The sequence below is a fragment of the Myxocyprinus asiaticus genome, chromosome 36 (genome assembly GCF_019703515.2).
Source record: "Myxocyprinus asiaticus isolate MX2 ecotype Aquarium Trade chromosome 36, UBuf_Myxa_2, whole genome shotgun sequence".
NCBI classification, from domain to species: domain Eukaryota; kingdom Metazoa; phylum Chordata; class Actinopteri; order Cypriniformes; family Catostomidae; genus Myxocyprinus; species Myxocyprinus asiaticus.
Window position 1 is genome coordinate 24,349,233 of NC_059379.1, and position 24,970 is coordinate 24,374,202.

General features: G+C 37.9%; 1 protein-coding gene across 3 annotated transcripts in view; it reads right to left on the minus strand.

Annotated features, from left to right (window-relative positions):
* The window catches only part of cyth3a (cytohesin 3a), a 30,451-nt gene extending 13,189 nt beyond the window's left edge, over nucleotides 1-17,262 (minus strand). Inside the window, exons 1-8 of one of the 3 annotated variants that reach the window (XM_051674638.1) lie at nucleotides 15,560-15,583; nucleotides 15,399-15,449; nucleotides 15,117-15,153; nucleotides 4,011-4,093; nucleotides 2,979-3,043; nucleotides 2,579-2,645; nucleotides 2,282-2,400; nucleotides 1,184-1,264 (exon numbers count right to left, since the gene is read on the minus strand). In XM_051674638.1, the coding sequence (XP_051530598.1) occupies nucleotides 1,184-1,264; nucleotides 2,282-2,400; nucleotides 2,579-2,645; nucleotides 2,979-3,043; nucleotides 4,011-4,093; nucleotides 15,117-15,153; nucleotides 15,399-15,449; nucleotides 15,560-15,568 (512 nt within the window). In that variant the 5' untranslated portion in view covers nucleotides 15,569-15,583. Of the gene's footprint in view, nucleotides 1-333; nucleotides 353-1,183; nucleotides 1,265-2,281; nucleotides 2,401-2,578; nucleotides 2,646-2,978; nucleotides 3,044-4,010; nucleotides 4,094-15,116; nucleotides 15,154-15,398; nucleotides 15,450-15,559; nucleotides 15,584-16,984 lie in introns of those variants that run through there. The other 2 variants (XM_051674639.1, XM_051674640.1) reach the window with 2 other exon arrangements.
* Nucleotides 17,263-24,970: the final 7,708 nt, after the last annotated feature.

Here is a 24,970-nt window from a genome sequence, read left to right on the forward strand (position 1 = left end):
TCTGTAGTCCAAAGCATTCATGAATTACAACCATTTAAATCTGTGTATATCATTTTCTGGTAAATGCTCAAAAAGGGGGGTGCCAGTTAATAGGTTTTAAAGGGGTCATGACATGAGGAATTCAATTTTCCATGATCTTTTCACATGTAAAGAATATAAAAACATACTGTAAGTTTGAGAACTCAAAACTTCCCCCTTACTGCGAAAAGAGAATTTGTTGAAACCAAGCTGCCAAAACGACTCATTGTCTAATTCCTCCACATTGTGATGTCACACTGTGATAGACATTTGCATCTGACTGCCTCCACAACAACACAACAATGCCTACTTTACCTTATCACTTCTGTAGCCCCGCCCAGTAGCAGTGAACAATGAGATGGCAAGAAGAGAGCAGGTCAGTCAAGAGCAGAGAGCCAATCATAACAGTGGGTGTTTACTGTCAAGTATTAAAGGAGAAGCAGCACCAAAACTGAGCATTTCTGGCAGAGGGTCAGAATGAAGGTGGAAAATGTTCATGTTTTACAAATAAATGACTGTTTTTTATTTGTTTTTTGTGCAAAACAAACTTTACTAATAATATAAGTGGACCTCAAGGAACATTTGAAAATAATGAAAGGCATGTCATGACCACTTTAATGACAGTATGCTCTCAAGCTGGCATGAACAGCAAAAGTTTGCACAAAACCTGATCCATATTATCCAGCATGATTTATGAATGTTCCAAAGAGCATCTTGTGTCTGACAAAAAATCTGACAAATAAATATTTTGTACAAATAAACAACATGAATTATGTCACAACAACAGTGATTATTTGATTAATGACCTAGAAATAGTGCAACATCTCAAATATTTCTAAATCATATTTCTAAGAAGGGATTAAACCACTGGAGTCTTATGCATTTTTGTCCTTTTTGGAGCTTGAAAATTTGGTCACCATTCACTTGCATTGTATGGACAAACAGACATCATATCTCCATTAAAATATCATTGTTTGTGTTCCGCGGATGAAAGAAAGTCATACGAGTTAGAAACGACATAAGGATGAGTAAATGATGGGACAATTATCATTATCAAGTTATCAAGTTTTGAATAAATTAATGACAATAGAGTGGCTTGCTTAAGTTATTGATTGACAAATATTACTGTGTATCATGTGGATGATGGAGGAAACGACTGTCTCACCTCAAAGCTTGCACCAGATTGAGGTCAGCAAACTCATCAAGCTCCACAAAAGCCTGCAATACCTTAATGTTGAAGTCGTCCCTGAAAATGAGGAGGAATTTTAATCCATAATCTGTAAAGTTTTCTTCTCATTTATTTTCAGCTCCATCTCCAGAGATGCATGTAATCATTTTATAACTAGGGCCAATTAAAAATACAGCGGCTTTTTCATTGATGTGAACAAAACACTCTGGATTGTATATAACCCTGTTAAACATAGTTTGCTCAGGTTTCAGACCAGTTAAAAACACACCTACTCAAGGACATTTATATATGTCTATGTTTGTTTATTTGTCTTTAAAAGTCACCATTTGAACACATGCAAGGCAAGGGTCTTAAACGGGCAGCAATTGAAACATAAAGAGTAATGAACCGATTCACCACACAGCATATGCTTGATTACACATGCTGAGATTGGGCCAAGTCTCTACGCTCTTCTAATCAGAATCACAATAATTACTGGTTACAGCTTCACTTGTAAATACAATTAGCAGTAATTGCTATGTATAGTTCATGCACCACGCTTTCTTTCTAGTAGCAAAGGATAATAATTACTCTTGAATAACTGAGCTGCAGGCTAGTGCATATCCAAGATAGCCTTACAACTGTTATCAAATTGGACAGCATGCCTGTGTAGACAAGGCTATTTTTATATCTAACAGCTATTACACTGTATGTCAAGTCTACTCTCTCCTTTTTTATAGCACTCACAAATGTCTCATTTTGAATGCCTCCAGCTGTCCAGACGCTAGAAACTTCTTCCTCAGCCACAGAATTGACATGAACATTTGTAGTATTGGGTGGTTGTTTCAGAGCAATAATGTTTTATAGCTAGTCACATGTTGGGAGATGCGTTGGTTAGGATGAGATAAGACTGCTGTCTGGGTGATGTGCTCAATATTGTTTTAGATAAATACTTGGTGGTCACTTCCATCTGTTACAAATAGTGAGGTAATTTCCTGAGTGAATAGGATCTTCTTTTATGGAAAGGCTTTATCTAATAAACACACATATCTTTCATAAAAACTGACCTCGCTATGTGCGAGAGATGTGACTTACCTTTCTCCTAAATAATCTCCTATGACAGTTTTGTTTAAGCCCTCGCCTTTATAGAGGAACTGAGCGATGTCCTCAGGTGTGTGTTGCAGAAGATCATTCTCCAAAAGAAATTGAATCCCCTACAAGCATGTTTGAGATGTTAACCAGTCACTGCTTCTTGATGTTTGCTCAAGCTCAAACTAATACATGACTCTAAACAACATTTAATCACAGCCTATGTGACAGAGGGATTGTAACTAGTAAGGTAAATAAAAAAATGGCAAGCATTTTCATAGAGGAGTGATACAGAGAGCTCACCTTTTTAGGATCCATATTGAATTTCTTTCTTCCAGCAGCAATCTGCTTGTTCCTCTGAGTACTTTTACTGTAATGTAACAATATAACAAAAATAAAATGCAATAAAAAAGATTAAAGGGACAGTTTTACCCTCATGTTGTTCTATACCTGTATGACTTTTGTTTCTTCCGTGAAACACAAAAGTAGATGTTAGGCAGAATGTTAGTCTCAGTCACCATTCACTTTCATTGCACCCAATCACCCAATCAGTATTGGTTTGGAAGACCATGAGGGTGAGGAAATTATTATTATTTTTGGTTCTCAAAACTAAAACTAAATTTTTCTTTCAAACTAAAAATGTTATCTGTAAAAGAAAAGAGCTGAGTCCACTGGGGCAAGAAATTAGTGTAAGAATACTTACGTCTCTCTGACACACGTTAAATGCTCAATCTCTGTCATTACTTCAGAGATCTCAAACTTTAATCGCTGCAAACAAACAAAAAAAAAGGTTATAAAGGCTGTACACTGGTTCTAAAGTTAATACAATTTCATATTCAATTTCTTATTAAAATGTCTTATTTCATATTAATCTCCTAATTAAGATTCTAAATTCTACACCACATGAGATTCAACACCCACTTATGGTGGTGGTGACATGTTATAGTTCACCCAAAAATGAAAATTCTCTCATCATTTATTCACCCTCATGCCATCCCAGATGTGTATGACTCTCTTTCTTCTGCAGAGCACAAATGATGATTTTAGAAGAATATCTCAGCTCTGTAGGTCCTCACAATGCAAGTGAATGGGTGCCAAAATTTTGACACTCCAAAAAGCACATAAAGGCATCATAAAAATAATCCGTACGACTCCAGTGTTTTAATCCATATTTTCAGAAGTGATATGATGTGGGTGAGAAACAGATCAATATTTAGGTCCTTTTTTTTTGCTTGAAATTCTTCTCCCTGTTCCAGTAGGGGCGTATCCATGAATATGAAAATAGAGGAAGAAGAATGTGAAAGTTAAAGCAGAGACTTACTGAGCAGGGAGGAGAATGTATAGTAAAAAAGGACTTAAATATTGGTCTGTTTCTCACCCACATCTATCATATCACTTCTGAAGAAATGGATTTAACCACTGGAGTCTTATGGATTACTTTTATGCTGACTTGTGTGATTTTGGGAGCTTCAAAGTTTTGGTCACCATTCACTTGCATTGTATGGACCAAAAGAGCTTAGAAATTTTTCTAAAAATGATCATTTCAGTTCAGCAGATGAAAGAAAGTCATACACATCTGGGATGGCATAAGGGTGAGTACATGATGAGAGAATTTTCATTTTTGGGTGAACTAATCCTTTAAATGTCTTTGTCTATTCCTTTTAATTCCTTTAAATCACTGAGATATTTTCATGACTTTAAACAAAAAGATAAAGATTTCACTAACACCACATACCTCAATGTCATCCAGAAGTTCCTTTTTCCTCCGTCTAATGTTTGACAGTTCATCTCTCTCTTCAAGTGAAAGATCTTCAGGCACTGTTAAGAACAAAATGTGACATTACTTAGGAGATTATGCTAAATAAAATGGTTCATCTAATAATAATAATAAGCAGCTTTATCCTTGACCTTAAAATCCCAAAGCTCTGTGATTGTGCATTTTTTTTTTTTTTTCAATTCAGAGTACAATTAATGTTAATTATTCTAGCCTTGGCATCCCAAAATATATTTTATTAACAATGAAAAAGACTTTTGTGCTGGAAAAACTGATATTGAAGAATTTCACATAAAAATAAAAAAGCATTTATCTCCTTCAGGGCTCCTATAGTACTATTCTAAATGTTCAAGACCCAACTTTCTATTCTAAACTTACATGATGAAAGTCATCCAACATTTAAATGAAAGAGTAAAGATTAACAGTGCTTACTAAAACAGAGAGTTGCAGTCAAGAAAGCAACACTAAAAACCTTTCCCATTTGTATCGAGCATCATATCCTCCTTTGTGTGTGTTACATAATTAATTTGTGGAGGTTTAAGATTGTTCAAATGCTTAATTAAGCCACAAAGGACCTTCTTTATAAGGCTTTTAACTCCCAGCTGACTGTATCTGACTGCAACAATTTTAATAAACTTTCACAAGTAGGAGATACTTTTGGATGGGGACTTATGGCTCAGTCCTTGTAATTTTGGGCAATATGAGCACATTATGTAATAATACCTCAGGCACAACAGGATTAGACAAGAGACAGGTTAATAAGAGGGGCAGGGGGGAATTTCCTGCGGTTGTCTGGTACTGCCTCATGACAATGGAGGGGAAGTTGAGAATGAGTGCATGAATCATGGTTCAACCTTAACAATAACATTATAGGGCTGATTTATCGCAGTCACACAGAGCTTTTAAATTAAGTGTATTTTTTCATTATTTTATTATTTTATAAAGGCCACGCTAAATCTTAATGAGGAACCATTTGTTCATTACACAACAGGGTCTGGATTTAGTCAACTTTGAATACTATAAAAGAACTTGGGGTACATTTTTTATATTACATCTAGAATCCAGATAAGCACCTCTGTGCCTCTTACTTGCCTGTGGAGATGGCAACGAATACAACAGAAGCAGAGTACCTCTTCATGAACTTAGCTAAGGTTTTCAGATTTTGAAGAAAGAAAAATAGTTAGCCATATGGACATACTGTATATTACACTACAGGGCAAACTAAAGCCAACATGGGCTTACTGTGAAGTGACATAACTGTGCTACTGGGCTAACTGTGTAACGTGATCTCATTAGTATTTGTAAGTATTCGGACGTAAACTGTGATTCTAGCACACATATATTTTTGGGTAGAAATTTAAAGGTACGATATCAAAGTATTGACAGCATCTGACATGTAACCCCTTTTAAGTATGAACAACTTTCAACAGACTGTGAACTCAGAAACAGGAATAAGTTCTGCTGTTGAAATTGGTCTCTGCTTAACGAAATTCTAATCCACTGCCACCAGTGGCCGAAGCTGGAAGTGTTGCATTTTTAGTTATAATATAATCAACAGTAATGTATATTTAATTGTACTTTCTAATCCAAACCCCAACCCTAAACTTAACCGTCAACGGAGTAACATTTTTATTTTAGAGCAAAAATGCTACCACCGAATCGCGCTCACCATTGTTTATGTGAACGTGATTACCTCCTGGTTTCAACAGGACCCGAATCCATTCGAGAGAAAACAAGATTACATCCTAGTTTCTTTGGGACCAGAAGCCATGTCTTGGAGATCAGTAGCGCCACAGGGAAAGGCGAACACATTTGAACTGATGCAAACTGTCTGATGGGGATGGCACTTGTCAGGAATTTGTCATCAACATTCGGAAGCAGCATATCGATTTCCTGTTTGATGATTATGTTGTTCAAAATGTCATATGTTTTTTTTTCTTTGTGGATTTTTTCCCTTTTTCACCCAATTTGGAATGCCCAATTCCCAGTGCACTTTTTAAGTCCTAGTGGTCACGTAGTGATTTGCCTCAGTCCGGGTGGGGGAGGACGAATCCCAGTTGCCTCGGCATCTGAGAACATCAACCCGCACATCTTATCACGTGGCTTGTTGAGCGCGTTGCCACGGAGACATAGCGCGTGTGGAGGCTTCACGCCATCCACCGCGGCATCTGCGCTCAACTCACCACGCGCCCCACCGAGAACGAACCACATTATAGTGACCACGAGGAGGTTACCCCATGTGAATCTACCCTCCCTAGCAACTGGGCCAATTTGGTTGTTTTGGAGACCTGCTGGAGTCACTCAGCATGCCCTGGGATTCGAAATAGCGAACTCCAGGGGTGGTAGCCAGCATCTTTTACCACTGAGCTACCCAGGCCCCACAAAATGTCATATGTTAACGAATCCTTTTGAGGTTTATAGAACACCGAATTATAATAGGAATATAGTTAATAAATTTAATAGGTTGATTTTATTGTATTAAAATGAAACATTTTAAATGTTGTCAATTTGTTTATATTATATGTTTCAGTTTCTATCCAAACTAACAAAATTGTACATGTTCACTACGTATAAATACCAACGAATATGAATGAGATCAAAACCTAATGTTGAAGCAATACTACTACTATAATTTTAAGGTTTATGCATTTCAATTTTATAACAAATTTGAATTGAGTAATCTTTCACCAAAAAAAAAAAAATCTAAATATTGTAAAGTTTTATTCATTAATTTTGTACAAAATTACACAATTGATTTTGATGGAATTTTGTTATGAAATTGAAATATGTAAACCTTAAAAATATGCTATATAAATAATGAAATATCATTATTTAAGAAAAGCAAGAAACGAGAAACATGACAAGACCTCACCACTTTGCACCTTGTCTATTGGGAAAAGTGGGAGTGAAACTGAGTATGCAAACTGTCAATTTGAAAGCTTCATTCCATCAGCATGAGTGACATTTCATTTGGAAACCATTACATCTCCTTGTGAAAGAGTATACACTGCTGACTCTAAATTCAGAGTGGCCTAAATAAGACATGTTATTGAGGTCACATATGCGATTTTGAAAAAGTATGAGGAGGTTACATTTTATTTCTACAAATGTTGATGATAAGGGGCGTGAACGTGCATATTATGTGCATCCTGCTCCCTAACACCCTCTTTAATCTACGCACTGGCCTCAATCCCTCTTAACTGTATCTCAACCATATTCTCAATAGCTGCACAGGCTGCCAGCTGCTCTTTCCCATTGATATTAACCATAAGTTAGACCAGGGACCACAGCACAGAAAGTGTGCTGCCCATATAACCTATTAAAACCTAATAAAATGGCATAAGGCATCTGTGGAGGTCAAATATTGGTATGTCATGCATTTTCAATGCTGAGCTAATGCATCTGTCAGTTGTGGTAATGAATATGTTCCTGTAATGTAGATGATGTAATATTAAGAGATCCATGCAAGGATACTTAGGGGGAAAATATTTTATGCTGAAAAGATGATATATTTTTTATTGGTGAAGGTCCTCCTGGGAGTTTCTTATGTGGCTCAACACTTTTTATCAAGGGTACACAGACTACATTTTACAGAATAAGGAAATACACCCTTATATCTTGTAAACCAGTGAAAAAGATGGAATGGTCAGAGAGCTTATCTCTGTGCAAAAGAGAATTTTTTTTTTTTCCTGCTTCCTGATCAGTGTGTGGGGTTTTTTATCCTCTTTAGATTCCAACTGAACGTGTTTATTTATCAAACAACATATCAGCAAAGAAACACTGGGGATATACTGTAACACTCTGACTACAACATCTGCTCACTGTTTTTTTACACAGATTGCTCTATATTCTCAGTTTTGGAGTGAGGCTTAATCAGACGAAGGCATCAGTTCAATAGTATACAACCAACAAATTTGGACCTCTATTTTAAGTTGGACTAGTACAAATATAACATATTTTCATGCATTTTTAATCTTTGTAAAAATACTAAAGTTATGCTAATACAATTGTTTCATTTTTCGCAGAACTTAAACATGGAGGTAATGACTCACTTGATATTGATACTGTCCGACAATGAAAAAAATGGTAACCTAAATTTGTTTCCTTATTTCTACTTGACCGCTGATTGATTGTGGAAATGAATTTGTCAGGTTGACTTGGTCAAAATAATTTTTTTGACTTAAATAAAACCTGTTCATTTCACAATCATTTCCCAGTCCAGTCACATTTTTTAGGATCCCTGATAAAAAATTTTTTTTTACAGTGTATGGAAAGATGTCAAAATAGCTCTGCCATCAGCTATTCTTTTGTTTTAAGTTGTTAATTAAGTTGTTTATTTCAGCTGTAATAGCTAAGTTATGACCAAAATCAGGTCTCTAAGACCATGATCTGTCCTGTGACATACAGATTGGACTCGACTATGCTTAAATTGAGAGAAAACAGAGTATGAACACTGCAGTACCTTTAAGACCCACACTAAAACCAAATAATTTTGAAGCCATTTCTCTCAGTTTCAGTGTTGACTTACTTAATGCACTTTGCCTTTGTAGGGCAGTATACCCTGGTGACCAGATCTATCACACTACCACACATGTGATGTCTTATGTAATAATTGTATCCAAATCTCTTTCAATTACCCTTCCAGTGTTTAGAAAACCTGCAAAGGATGAAGCAGTAATGCCTAAGAATGCAAGCCTGCCGAAGCCTGCATTCCTGGCATAAAAGAGACGGTGCTCAGGGACGGTCCTGACTCAGTGGGTGGAAAAGTGGACAAGGATCTTTTGTACTATAGCAACTATTTGTTTTTAAACTTCCTGCTGGGACAAAAGGTTTTGACAATCCCCATCAAATAGCTATTTTGTTTTTTTCTATTTCCCCTTTCTCCTTTTTGTTTCAAAAATGAAAATTCTTGTGTTCCATGACAGTATTTCACCATTTGCTCATTCCACCACCGGTTTAACTGTTGCAATAGCAAATAAAACATCTTGGAAGCCCCTCCAGACTCCCTTAAAATCAATTCCATATGTGGCACTAACAGCACAACAAACACATCGAACGTTGTAAGTTCTCTCTGGCACTAGATCCTTTGACAATAAGGCCACTTAGGCATGCATGATAAACTTGTCATAATCATACAAAAATATCCTATTAAGTATTTCTTAATCATTGCCAAATATAACGTTTTTTCCCAAACCGCACACTTCTGCACTCTTCTACACCATCAAAAATCTCCTAGATCACATCTAATTTTCCACAACTCATGTTATCTGGAGTTTTTTTGTCAACTGAAATGTTTCGTCAGTGGAACAATCCAAAAAGATTTAAATCTATACCTCACAGCCTCGTTGTTATTCCCGTCAAAGATGGTGCTGTAAGGTCTACTGTAAATAATTAAGAATGTGTCAACTAGCGTAACTTCAGTGAAGAGAGCACCTTACAAATGTGAGTTGAATGCTTTACCATCACACCACTTTGTTTAAATATGTTCATTATTTGAGATATAAGTGTTGGATTGAGTTTGGCTAACATGCTAAAACTAGCTGCAACACATTGTCGTCACGTCAGCTGTTACATGGCTAATGCTTCCATGTAGTAGAAAACCGTTAAGTGTTCCATTTGGGATGACACTTTGAAAATTCATACACTACATGGCTGAGTGCATAGTGTAAATGCATAGTGCGTCATTTGGGACACAGCTTTTGTCTAGAAATGTCCAGGAAACATTTTTAGGAAAATTATTGTGGCTATACTTATGAAACAGTAAGTATTTTAACATTTACAGATTGGTCCCCTTCACTTCCATTGTAGTGTGTAATGTTGCTGGAAACAGGCAGACGAAGAGACGATGATGTAGGAGTGATGAACCCAAGTGCAGTTTAAACACATGACAAGATCAGGAAATAAACTTAAAAATAAAAGACATGAACACAAAACATGAACAAAAACACATCTAGATGTGACATATCCCCCCACTAGGGGTGGCTCCCGACACCCCAAAACAAAAACAGTGTTCAAGAGGGAGCTGGGAGGGGGGGCTGTGGCGACTTGACATGGCAGGCGTGAGCGCTGACTTGTGGAGCGGAGGCAGGCCTGGACCGTGGAGCAGAGGTGGGCCTGGATCATGGCATGGAGCAGTTTGGGACTTGGCTGTGACATGGCATGAAGCAGACTGAGGCGTTATTGTGACAGGCTCAGGCATTGTTGTGATATGGCATGGAGCAGGCTGAGGCGTGACATGGCATGGAGCAGATTCAGGCATTGCTGTGACATGGCATGTATCAGACTCAGGTATGGCTGTGACATGGCATGGAGCAGACTCAGGCATGGCTGTGACATGGCATGGAGCAGACTCAGGCATGGCTGTGACATGGCATGGAGCAGACTCAGGCATGGCTGTGACATGGCATGGAGCAGACTCAGGCATGGCTGTGACATGGCATGGAGCAAGCTGAGGCGTGGCTGTGACATAGCATGGAGCAGACTATGGCATGGCTGTGACATGGCATGGAGCAGGCCAAGGCATGGCTGTGACATGGCATGGAGCAGTCCGAGGCATGGCCGTGACATGGCATGGAGCAGGCCGAGGCGTGGCTGTGACATGGCATGGAGCAGGCCGAGGCATGGCTGTGTGACCTCTGTAGTCGTGGGCATGGGCAGAGACTCGGGAACGACCTCTGTGGTCGTGAACATGGGCAGAGACTCAGGAACGACCTCCGTGGTCGTGGGCATGGGCAGAGACTCGGAAACGACCTCCATGGTCGTGTACATGGGAAGAGACTCGGGAATGACCTCTGTGGTCGTGGGCATGGGAAGAGATTCGGGAATGACCTCTGTGGTCGTGGGCATGGGAGGAGACTCGGAAATGACCTCCATGGTCGTGTACATGGGATGAGACTTGGGAATGACCTCTGTGGTCATGGGCATGGGAGAAGACTCGGAAATTACCTCCGTGGTCGTATACATGGGATGAGACTTGGGAATGACCTCTGTGGTCGTGGGCAAGGGAGGAGACTCGGAAAATGACCTCTGTGGTCGTGGGCATGGGAAGAGACTTGGGAACGGAAACTTTTCTTCTCTTCCTCCTCCTCTGGATGGCCGAAGTTGGCAACGCTGGCTCTGGGACGGGCAAGGCTGGCAACGCTGGCTCTGGGACGGACGAGGCTGGCAACGCTGGCTCTGGGACGGACGAGGCTGGCAACACTGGCTCTGGGATGGACGAGGCTGACAACGCAGGCTCTGGGATGGACGAGGCTTCTAGCTCATTGGCCGTGGCAGGCGTGGGCGTTGGCTCGTTGATCGTGGCAGGCGTGGGCATTGGCTGGTTGGCCGCGGCAGGCATGGGCGTTGGCTCGTTGACCATAACGTGGGACTCCGGCTCGGCATCCGCCTCCCCCACATTGAACGTAGAACCAATGATCTGTAGGGCAAGGTCGATATACCAATCGAGGCTGAGGGAACTGCAACCACCAGGCATCAGGGAGGAAACTGGCTCACTTAATCCGAACCGGAAGCAGTCTTTGAGGGCGACCTCATTAAAGTCCACCTCGCTGGCCAGAGAGCAGAAGTCCTCCACATATTCCTCCAGGGACTGATTTCCCTGATGTAGGCGCAGGAGTCAGACTGCTGGGTTCATGGTTGGCGGTCAGGTATTCTGTAATGTTGCTGGAAACAGGCAGACGAAGAGACGATGATGTAGGAGTGATGAACCCAAGTGCAGTTTAATTTACAATTGTGGAATCCAAAAAACCCTGACAACAAACGTGAAACATAAACATGAACTTGAATATAAACTTGACTAAACATAAACTTGACTTGACATAAACTAAACTAAACTAAACTTGTCTTGGCTTGGCTTGGCTTGGCTTGAATTAAATAACATTACAAACACAATACCTGACATCAGACAATGGCAAACATGAGGGCTTAAATACAAGGACATGGTGAACAAGTAAACAAGACAACCAATCAGAAGACTAATCTATAAACAAGACAACAAGACTAAAGGAACTATAACCAATGAAAAGACAAGACTAATAACAAAGTAATCAAACAATAAACCAATCAAAACAAGACATATGAACAGGGGAAACACATGACAAGATCACATGAGGGAACAGGAAATCACATGACATAACAGGAACAGGAAATAAACTTGAAAATAAAAGACATGAACACAAAACATGAACAAAAACACATCTAGACGTGACATAGTGCCTCACTGTAAACTCGATTTTTGCTTCTTTTTTTTCCAAGAAAAGGAGGGACAAGTTGAAATTATTTTCTGTGGTAATCAACGTTATGCCACAAATGCTGTCGATTGAGCTTAATTTATATTGGACCTGGAATATTCCTTCAATTGTCCTGAAAATAATTTCACAATGCAAGAAATCTTGGGGGTCCTGATTAGTGGTCAACCGATATGGGGTTTTTAATGGCCGATGCCGATATCCAGAGAGCAGGGTGGGCGATAGGCTGATACAATGTCAATATATCACACAATTGAATATAGTAAATAACATAAACATAAAATTGCTAAAAAAAAATAATAATTAACTCTTATTTAGCATTATATTTACTCAATTTCACACAAAACTAAAAAATAATATTGTATTTTAAATGGTAGATAGCAGTTTCTTCTGATTTCTGTTTAGTCATAAAATTTTAGTAATGTATTTGCACATGAAGAAATTGTTAATATATTAGGAAGAAGGAAATAAGAGTACACACAGTAGTCCAGCAACCATGGATGGCATGTCCACGTTTACAATCGCATTTTCTCAAAAAATACAGAATCAAACCAATTGTACATACAGTATATAGTGAATAAGACATTTACTTATAGCACACATGAAGCGCTTTTACTTTGGGCTGCATCCAAAAACGTAGGCAACTAACTTGCTACCTTGCTGCCTAATCAATTAATGGCTTAACTGACATCTGTTTTGAATTAATGGAACTCTTAAGGAAACTGGTCTTCGAACAGTTTGAAAAGCACCTTATTTTCATTGTACCTCCGTATACAGCCTCCGGAGGCAGCATTTTCCTGGTTTCGGATGCAGCCTTGAAGATGCACTCACGTGCTCTTGTGGATCCAGCGCGAGCAGCAATCTCCTGACAGTTTAAACGGCCTGGATCGCCTGCTTTTAATTGTTACAGAGTGACTGCCATGATTTGTGAATCAGAGGAACTTTTGATCCTGATCCTGAAGTTTTTGATTCTGACTGATAGAATACACGCTTCAGTGGAAGATATTAGATGAGTGCTGGACAGGAAAAAAAATGCTGGATTTTCATGACGTTCGTGAATTACATCTTTTTAAACGAGATATCTGCATATTTGCATATGGTATATAATACAAGTTTTATTGATATTTGCCTTTTATCATTAGAAAAGTTACAGGGAACTGTTGAGGAGAGACTGTTAGAATACGTGCTTTAGAGGTAAATAAATGAGCGCTCCACAGGATACTGGGTCTGCTGAAGTTGTGTGAGGTTGGTTTATTACATCTGCTTAAATGAGATATGTGCATATTTGCAGACGGTATGATATTAGTTTTATTGATATTTGCCTTTTTATCACTAGACAAGAGTTACAGGGAACTGTTGAGGAGTGAGAGGGAGAATGAAACAGGCGAGCACTTTAACATTATGAGCTCAAACGCGTCTGTTGTGGTTCTGATATGCGGACCGTTTAAATAAGACTGTGCTGCACACTGGTCTATTATTGTAGTAACACGATGGCACGTAACAACACAACGAACCGTGACTGGTCGTTTACATGTCTCAGTCGCTTCACATGCAAGCAGGCTATTTTCAGCACCCTCAAGAAAATAATTGGCCAAACTGGAAAATTTATCGGCCGATGCCGATAATTAAAAATGTCAGAATATCTTTCTTTTGATTTGTGGGGTGAAATGTTACCTGGACATCTCTTCATGAGATTAATCTCTGTACTCGTGCAACATGATGTCTCAATCAGCTATATCAATAATCAGAAAGGAAATTTATACAGCAGTAAAAGAACACACTGCACTGTTTTTTGCTATAATAACACGCCAGACATTGTCTTGACCAGGCTGCTTTGCCAGAGGCATAGTGTCCTTCAGATCTCTGCTGGGGAAATCACACCATTGATGAGGTTTTGACCACTGTCTGTGTCATTCCTGGTGCCAGACGGCACTTCAGGAGAGGTTGGAACAGACACCAGTGGCATCAGACGCAGACAATGTTAATGAGTGCCAGGCCTCACTAGTGTACTTTTCTCTCTGAGAAAAGCCCTGCTTTTTGATTGGTCTGTAGCTCAGGAAAAGCAATGATAAAAATTTAGCAATGGTAAAAAGGTCAAATTTGAGGTTCTGATAAAGATACAAAGTCTGTTAAGAAAACCATCCTTGACGTCCTAGCGGTCTGTCTTTTTACTCAATCAGCCACAGAAAAAGGAGGGAAAATGTTTTTCCATTTGTTTTTTCCCACGGTAAGATAAGACAAACTATAGCAGCTGAGTCCAATGCTTTGAAGTTCCCATGATCATGATACCAGAGGAACTGGAAAGACCTTTTGAGCTTAATGGTACCTCTACATCTCTTTGCTTGCTTGTCCTTGTAGATATTTACAATTGGTCTAGGTCAGATAAAGTGATAATGGTTGTAAAGCAACAAAGCAATGAATTCAGCTGCTTAAAGGTGCCTGAGTCATCTGGCTTTTTGGTCTGGTTTCTGTTTCTGCTTTTTACCCTGATATTCCAAAGCAACACTGGCAGAGCAATAAAGTCAACTATTTAAATCACTATCACTATCTCTATAGTATATTTAGATGATCCGATACACAGTAACTAGATGCTGAATTACTGCAGAACTATCTGAGTCAAGCCTAACGGTGTTTGTCCACTCAACCAATCTGCCTTGTACAAAATGTGTTACAACAAATTTTGAGAACTTTCCACTATGGTCACCAACACCAAAAACCAGATGGATTTTCATTGCCACTCAATCAGTTTAATTTAACCACCAAATTTGGGTACATCATAAATGAAACCCAAAAAATGAAAATTCTTTCATCATTTACTCACCCTCATGCCATCTCAGATGTGTATGATTTTCTGCCTTCTGCTGAACACAAACAAAGATTTTTAGAAGCATATCTCAGCTCTGTTGGTCCATTCAATGCAAGTGAATGGTGTCCAGAACTTTGAAGCGCAAAAAAGCACAAAAAGCATGCATTAAAGTAATCCATATGACTCCAGATGGTAAATCCATGTCTTCAGAAGTGTTATGATAGGTGTGGGTGAGAAAAAGATCAGTATTTAAGTACTTTTTTTTTTCAATAAATCTCCACTTTCACTTTTACTTACATTCTTCTCTTTTTGTTTTTGGCGATTCACATTCTTCATGCATATCACCACCTACTGGGCAGGGAGAAGAATTGATAGTAAAAAAAAAAAAAGGACTTAGATATTTATCTGTTTCTCACCCACACCTATCATATCAATTCTGAAGACATGGATTTACCCACTGGAGTCATATGGATTAGTTTTATGCTCCCTTTATGTGGATTTTGCAGCTTCAAAGTTCTGGTCTCCATTCACTTGCATTGTAAGGACCTAAAGAGCTGAGATATTCTTCTAAAAATCTTCATTTGTCTTCTGCAGAAGAAAGAAAGTCATACACATTTGGGATGGTATGAGGGTGAGTACATGATGAAAGAATTTTAATTTTTGGACGAACTATTCCTTTAAAGGTGTCAAGTTCAGAATCTAAACAGAACAAATTTCTCACAGACCCTTATAAAAATGTACACTGGTGCCAAAGTATGCACCAAAATACCATAGTTACTAGAGTTATTGTTCCTATTCTAAAATCAGAATATTCTTCAAACAGTTACTTTAGTTAGCTGGTCTTATCAAGTTGGTCTCTCAGCCTGACCACCTAAAAAGTGCCTAAAACCCCTGTAAAACCAGCCAACTGACCAGCCAGACCAGACTAGTTAACCAGCTACAACCAGCCAACCAGCTTAGGCTGGTTTTAGCTGTTTTTCCCCAGCAGTGTTTTAAAATCTCATAATCTTTCTTATCATTTTATTTTTATTTTTTTATTTTTTTGTATGTCAGTACTAATGGCTAACGCCAAGTTACTATACTTGTGTTGTAATAGCTAACAATAACTGTAGTTGCTAAGGTATTTGGTGGAGACATATGTTTACTATGTTTTTATTTTGTTTTGTTTTTTTCTGTAAATGATAAAAGATGATGAGTTTACATTATGGATCTTACTGAACCTTTGCTGTTCTAAATAGCAATTCTAAAATTACTATAAGCATTTTCTAATTAATAAACTGGTAAATTATACAATCCTCTTTAAAAAATACGAGCACTTGAGTTATTAAATGCCTCTTGATTCCTCTTGGCACCACCACTGTACTCATAAACATCTTGCGAGCTACTTCAAAGGATCTCCACATCAAACAAACTGGCGACCTACACTGCCATACGAGCGGTTCAGTGATCTGGGTCCAAATACTTATTAAAACACAATAACAACATTGTCATATCGACAACAAGATTACTGTATTGCATTTCCCAAATCTTCATGCAATAAAATGAAACACTTTCCATGAAAATAAACAACTGTTATTCTGCAATAAGGAAAAATGTCTGATCCAACCATTGATAATAGGGTAAAAAGTATTGGAAATAGTTTGACAGGTGTTAGAAACCCCCTTATTTCTCTTACACACATATCATTTAGTTCTGATGATTGATTAAATGTCATTCACAGCGTCTGTGTCTCGAAACCCAGTGAGCTACTTACCTAAACTGCATTTTTTAGGCATCGTGTCGCGCCTGTGATGCTCAGCGATGGTCTCTAGGTAGGCAGCACACTAGGTTTCGAGACACCACCAGACACTGACAGCTGCTTGCGAATAAAATAGAAACCTTACCTCGATTATCTTCATCCATGTTCGTGCTTTTAAGAGACGTAGTGTAAATATATTCCTATAGTGAAAGCTTATTTACAAATGAAAATATAACGTTGGTTTGTAACACAAAATTAAATCACGAAATCTACAATACAGACCGCAGCTCATCGTAACCTAGTGTGTGGGCTGTTCAACATGCCATTCATTTAATCCACAGATTGCTATATAGATGGATATAAATCCTGGTGAAAAGAAATGAATATGCCGACTGCTCTCTACGCCCGCTCTCATTCGCCTTCATCCATAGAGAGGACTAGTGAAGAGAAACCGCTACATTCAGCGAACGTGAAGAGGCTCCGCCCATCACCATAATCCATGAATGCATGACTGATTTATTCAAGTAGTAAAGATTTTCATTTCCATTATGTTCTTACCCTTTATAAGCTCCATCGTGTAAAATAAAATGTCTTAAATTTGGGTAGGTCAAACTCTTTGAATCTCTGTAAATGTGTTTTATGTGGTGGCATCTAAATTAACTGGGTTTATTCAAGTAATAATGTTTTTTTTTTTTTTTTTTTACATTAATAAATCAATCTGAATACATAAGGTTACACTATATAAACTAATTTTAAGGGTTAGATCAGATAGAAATAGCTCCTTGAGGTAACAATTGCAGGTAACTCTTTTTTTTTTTTTTTTTTTTTTTTTTTTTTTTTACAGTGTACAGTCTCCCTGGATCCAAGTGTAATAGCCATTTGAATTGAAGTATTGCTGAAATATGCAATATCCTGAACTTCATATGCAAGAGTGTTGTCAGCATGAGGTGGAGAATCACAAATTCTCACAATGACTGCAGTGGGCAGAAACCTGTTGCCTGCTTTCCAGACAGCACATGTCAGCCAATATGAGTCACACAACTTCCCAAATTCTCTTAAAATTCTCTCATCATTTACTCACCCTCATGCCATCCCAGATGTGTATGACTTTCTTTCTTCTGCTGAACACAAACAAAGATTTTTAGAAGAACATCTCAGCTCTGTTGGTCCATACAATGCAAGTGAATGGTGACCAGAACTTAGGAGCTCCAAAAAGCACATAAAGGCAGCATAAAAGTAATCCATAAAACTCCAGTGGTTTAATCCATGTCTTCTGAAGATATATGATACAGTAGGTGTGGGTACAAAACAGATCTTTAAGTCCTTTTTTTAGTATAAATTTAAATCCTTTTTTAGTATAAATCTCCACCTTTGACCAGGCCCGACCAGTAGATGGTGATATGCACGAAGAATGCAATTTGCCAAAAAACATACGAAAAATAATGTGGAAGCGACCATGAATGTTTATAGCAAAAAAGGACTTAAATATTGATCTGTTTCTCACTCACACCTACTGTATCGTATCACTTCAGATGACATCGATTAAACCGCTGGAGTTTTATGGATTTTTTTTTTTTTTTTTTTTTTTTTGCTGCCTTTATGTGCTTTTTGGAGCTTCAAAGTTTTGGTCACCATTTACTTGCACTGAATGGACCTACAGAACTGAGATATTCTTCTAAAAATCTTAATTTGTGTTCTGCAGAAGATAGAAACTCATACACATTTGGGATGGCCTGTAGGTTGAGTAAATGATGAGAGAATTTTTATTTTTGGGCGAACCATTTCTTTAAGTTTTGATCCTTCCAAACTTTCTGTCTCTGTCTGACATTGTGTCATGACTTCCATCTTAAGTGCCAAGTGAAGCAGTCCAAACAATCATGCCACACCCATTTAACATATTTTAGTGCATAAATCAATGTTTTGTCAGGTAACCTAAAAATGTTGTTTTTTAAAATCTGACCCAGTAGGCTACCTGGCAAATAAGGTTACTATTTATGGATAAGATCAAGTAAAATTAATTGAGGTTACCATTCTTGCATGCAGTGTTTAGTAGTGCATAAAATGATTCAACACTGACTCAAGAAGTTAATTATATAAATATATATATATATATACACAGGGTTGGGAGGGTTACTTTTGAAATGTATTCTACAACAGATTACAGAATACATGCTGTAAAATGTAATTTGTAACATATTTCATTAGATTACTCAAAGTCAGTAATTTATTCTAAATACTTTGGATTACTTCTTCAGCACTGGTAGATTTTTTCACTTGTTTTGACTATAAAAACTCTGCCAGTACAGTAAGACAAAATACACATGTTAAAAATATATTCTTTGAAAAACCTAAATATCTTATGTAGTGTTGTTTCTAAAACAAGATAAGGATTTTTAGATATTTTTACAGAAAACAATACCAAAATTATTATCTAGAATATGATTTTTGCCCTAATATCAAAGGTCTTACTAGAAAAAAAGAAATTATGATCCAACGTGAATTTTCTTAATAAAAAAATTTGATCGTTCCTGGTAACGTGCATGTAAAATAGCTAGAAATAGCATTTTAGCTTAGCGTAAAGCTGACAATTTACACAAGGTTTATTTCTATTTCTTCTGCTCCAAACTTACTTCAAACTTACTTCTCTGTCTGCTCGTATGAATGTAACACATCATAAGAAAGTGTTTCACCGCTGTTCAAATGCACTTTGGATCGTTTATATGTATAAATGTTTTCCATCTGAAAGGACGAAATATTAAATGAAACAAATGACAATAAAATGCAAAGTAATCTCTTCAGTAATCAAAATACTTTTTGAATGTAACTGTATTCTAAATATCAATGATTTAAATTGTAACTGTAGTGGAATACAGTTACTTATATTTTGTATTTTAAATACGTATTCCCGTTACATGTATTTCGTTACTCCCCAACCCTGTATATATATATACAGCAATGGCTGTGAATACTTATGTACATGTGATTTAAAAAAAAAAAAAAAATTTATAAATTTGCAAAGATTTCAAACAAACTTCTTTCACATTGTCATTATGGGGTATTGTTTGTAGGATTTTGAGGAAAATAATACATTTAATCCATTTTGGAATAAGGCTGTAACATAACAAAATGTGGAAAAAGTGAAGCGCTGTGAATACTTTCCGGATGCACTGTATATATATATATATATATATATATATATATATATATATATATATATATATATATATATATTAATATTTCCAGCCAGAACAACCCCTGATTAGCACAAATTTGACTGTTTCTCCTCACATACACCACAATTGATCTACATTTTTTAAATGCTGATACAGTTAACTGAGAGAGTTTTTGTGTGTATTAAATTAAAGATAAAGCTAAAAATTCAAATGATCCCTTATGAGGAAATGTTGTGTGAGGCATAACTGGTTATGAGGAAATTAAAAGAGCACAATGTAATGCTCTGATGACAGCAGCACACAGCCAGGTCCTGTGCATGAGTGGATGAATGTGAAGAAGGTGTGGGGAAAACAGGGGCTTCAGGGTGGGAATGACATCCTGTGTGGGAAACAGATATCCGTAGAAGCTCAGGCAGAGAATGTTGTTTCCACTTTTCTTTTTTTTTTCAAAGGCAAAGAAAAATTTTCTCACAAAATTCACTTGTAACAACCAACACATTAATTTGGTTCTTTATCATAGCTGTGATGCTGAACTGTCTGCCAGTAATTAACATATCTAATCTTTAATATGTTATTTCATGTCATTGTCTTAAAAAAAAAAAAAAAATAGTCTGCAAAAGCCTGACATGAATCTGTAGATTGATTGATATCAATATAAAATGCAAAGTCCATTGATCAATACATTTTTGCATTGATGTAAAAGTCACAGCCGATATGAGACTTGCTCCTGTACTTCTGTACTCTTTTTCCAAGAGGGTCTCCACAGACTCTAGGATGTGCAGGGTGGGATGGAACAATTCACTGTTACAGTGTGCATTATTTGGCCGGCAAGCTATAATGAGATAGGTCTGTCTCAAAATCTAAATTTCTATTAAAGGTGTACTCAGTAATTTTTCCTCATTAAAAAAGTTCTACTCCTAAAGAAATTAGCTGGGGGGGGGGGGGGGGGTTGTTCGTCTAGAAAGCGGAGGTGTGTGGATACAAAAACAGTCTCCTGTGTGCTGCAGATGTACAGAGATGGTTCCATCCCTAAAAAACTAAATTGTGCCCAAGACAAAAAATGACCAAAATGGCAATTGCGAGTGGGGTGGCCAATGGGGTGGCCGGGCTTCGGTCCATGGTGGCCACGGCCACCCCTTAGCTCCGCCTCTGGACAGCGCAACACGGACCAGGATATGATTTCATGGGTGAGGCCTTCTGATTTAACAGACAAATCACAGGGGTTACCCTGCAATAGCCAGACATGAATATGTAAATTGACTGAAATCATATAAAATGTAAAGCTCATCAATCAATACATTTTTGCATTGATGTGAAAGTCACAGCAGATATGAGGCTTGATCCTGTAATTGAATCAGACCCTCCAAGGCTGACATATATTTCCCTGAATCACCCACAGAGTCTTTGGAAGACATATTTGTAGTTTCACTAATTGAATTTGAACAGTTTAAGGGGGTCAGAACTCTTCAAAGGCTATCTGAAACATATTAACAACTAATATTTTAATTTATTTACAGTGATAAACTGTAGTGTCCACCTATTACACTTCTAAGCAGCTGTAAAGTCATATAAACATATGGTAATATCCAGTGTATTAAACAGAGCCATTGACAAATAGCACTAATATTGAAATAGTGTCAAAATCACTTGCTGGTAGTAAGTTAACAAGCTTAAATTAATAATAAGAAAAGAACTAAAAAACCTGGAATTTCTAAAGAGCAAAGCAAACATTGCATGAGAATTTCAGCCATACTCCATTTCTTATAAGTTTTAGCATTATACCAAGGAAGGCCATTGAAGTTGCAAGAAATCCAAGGAAAAGAAAAGTAATTGAGTACAGTATGTTTCAAACTTCATTTTTGCCTTAGTATTGTCCCACTTTTAACTTTATAGACCGATTTATGGGGAATGACATCCTCCTTGCCACTTTAACATGTTTGCTGGCAGGAGCTGCAAATAATATTGCAGACAATGGACATAAACCTCATAAACATTTACATAAAGCCCCCCACAGCTGAGCCAACACGCAAATCATTTCGACACTGTCTCATGGCTCATCAAGATAACATGGTTTTAAATTTTTACAGTCTTCTAACCCAGCTTGATTTTACTTACTGCTCTTTTTTTGCCTGGTTGAAATGAAGACAGATGCTCAGACAACAACAAAACTTTCTTTTGAGAGAAATAAACTTTTAGTAAACAGTCAGTTTACCTCTTTCTTTGTGACTTAATGATCTCATGTATCTCTTGAAACTGTTGCAGATTAACCCTGCTTACAACCACTGGACTTGTTTTGTTGTTCTTAACCTTAAACATTATTGTTAGTTCCATGTGTGAGGAGTTATTTTCTTTGCAAATCCCATCTACAGTCTACGTCTTCTTCGAAAGAGGGTATTGACAATTTCAAACTAGAGAATTATAGCCTGGGTCACACATGCAGACACACTCATAAACAGTCAGAAGCACTAAGAAAAGAACACAACGTCCTTGTGTTTCTTATAATATGCAATACAAACACTAACAAAAAAGTACCATGGTAGTATCATGCTTTTCTTAAACATGGTACCAAGGTAATACGCAGGGGCATCATTACACAGAAAATTTAAAAATGCTTCCCCCAAACTGACTGTAACGATGCTGGCAATGATGATGACGAGAAGAACCCAAGTGCAGTTTATTTACAAAAGTGAAACCAAAACCCTAACTATAAACATGAGACATGTACTTGACTTGACATAATCATAACATGGCTTGACTTGACTTGGCTAGGAGCAAAACACATCCACATTCATTCAATACTTGACAAAAAATAATGGTTATTTTGATTAAAATTTAGTTTTTAAAAAATGGTGCTGAGGGGATGTTTTATTCCACACTTGGGGTAAAAGGCCCCCAGGGGCTTTATAGTGATATTGTGTAGATACTAGTGTTGTCACAGTACCAAAATTTTAGTAGTCGGTACCGATACCAGTGAAATTTCAAGGATCTCGATACCAAAGCAAAAATATGCTAATATGATAATGTGCTATTGAACACATAAGTTTAGTTATTTTTAATAATTATTTTAATAATTACAGTTTAATAATTATTTTAATAATTATAATTTAATAATTATTGTTATTTTCCAGAACGTTTTAAAGTTTAGTTTAATTTAATTTAATCATCAAAATGGTGTCTATTGAATAATTTTTTTTCTCCCCTTTTCTCCCCAATTTGGCATGCCCAATTCCCAATGCACTCTAGGTCCTCGTGGTGGCATAGTGACTCACCTCAATCCAGGTGGCGGAGGACGAATCTCTGTTGCATCCACGCATCATATCATGTGGCTTGTTGAGCGCATTACCGCGAAGACCTAGCACGTGTGGAGGCTTCAAGCTATTCTCCGCGGCATCCATGCACAACTCACCACGCGCCCCACCGAGAGTGAGAACCACATTATAGTGACCACGAGGAGGTTAACCCAACGTGACTCTACCCACCCTAGCAACCGGGCCAAATGGTTGCTTAGGAAGCCTGACTGGAGTCACTCAACATGCCCTGGATTCGAACTTGTGACTCCAGGTGTGGTAGTCAGCATCTTTTACTTGCTGAGCTACCCAGGTCCTCTATTCAAATAATTCTTAAAATTTTAATAAGTGAAAATATTAATTTTTAACATGTCATTGCATTTTTATTTATTTATTTTTTGCCAAACTTTTTTCAAAAATTCTGTACTGACCAGCTGGCCTCCATTTACACACATATCTTCAATAGATCACTGGAGCAGTGTGAAGTTCCACCATCATTCCTGTCCCAAAAAAACCCAAAATCACAGGACTTAATGACGACAGACCCATCACTCTGACATCTATGGTCATGAAGTCATTTGAGAGATTGGTGTTGGCCCACCTGAAGGACATCACTGGACCCTTTCTAGATCCCCTTCAATTTGCTTATCGAGCAAACAGGTCTGTGGATGATGCAGTCAACATGGGATTGCATCATATCCTGCATCATCTGGACAGACCAGGGACATATGCAAGGATCCTATTTGTGGACTTCAGTTCGGCTTTCAACACCATCATCCCAGCTATTCTCCGGACTAAATTACACCAACTCTCTGTTCCCACGTCTATCTGTCAGTGGATCACCAGCTTTCTGACAGACAAGCAGCAGCTAGTGAGACAGGGGAAACTCACTTCCAGCACATGTACGATCAGCACTGGTGCCCCCCAGGGATGTGTGCTCTACTCACAACTCTTCTCCCTGTAAACCAATGACTGCATCGCCAAGGACCCCTCTGTCAAGCTCCTGAAGTTTGCAGACAACACTACTATCATCAGCCTCATCCAAGATGACGATGAGTCTGTATACAGAAGGGAGGTTGAATGGCTGGCTCACTGGTGCAGTCAAAACAACCTTGAGCTGAACACGCTGAAAACAGTGGAGATGATAGTGGACTTCTGGAGGAACACCTCAACACTGACTACCATCTGGGCACTACCATCTCACAGGACCTGAAGTGGGAGACACACATTGACTCCATTGTGAAAAAGGCCCAGCAGAGGTTGGACTTCCATCATCAGTTGAGGAAGTTCAACCTGCCACAGGCGCTGCTGATACAGTTCTACTCAATGGTCATTGAGTCTGTCCTCTGCACTTCAATAACTGTCTGGTTTGGTTCAGCTATGAAATCGGACATCAGAAGACTATAAAGGACAGTTCGGACTGCTGAGAGGATTACTGGTTGCCCCCTGCCCTCCCTTCAAGAACTACACACTTCCAGAGTGTGTGTGTGTGTGTGTGTGTGTGTGTATATATATATATATATATATATATATATATATATATATATATATATATATATATATATATATATATATATATATATATATATATATATATATATATATATATTTCCAGCCAGAACAACCTCTGATTAGCATGAATTTGACTGGCCCACTATTTGTTATTCACAA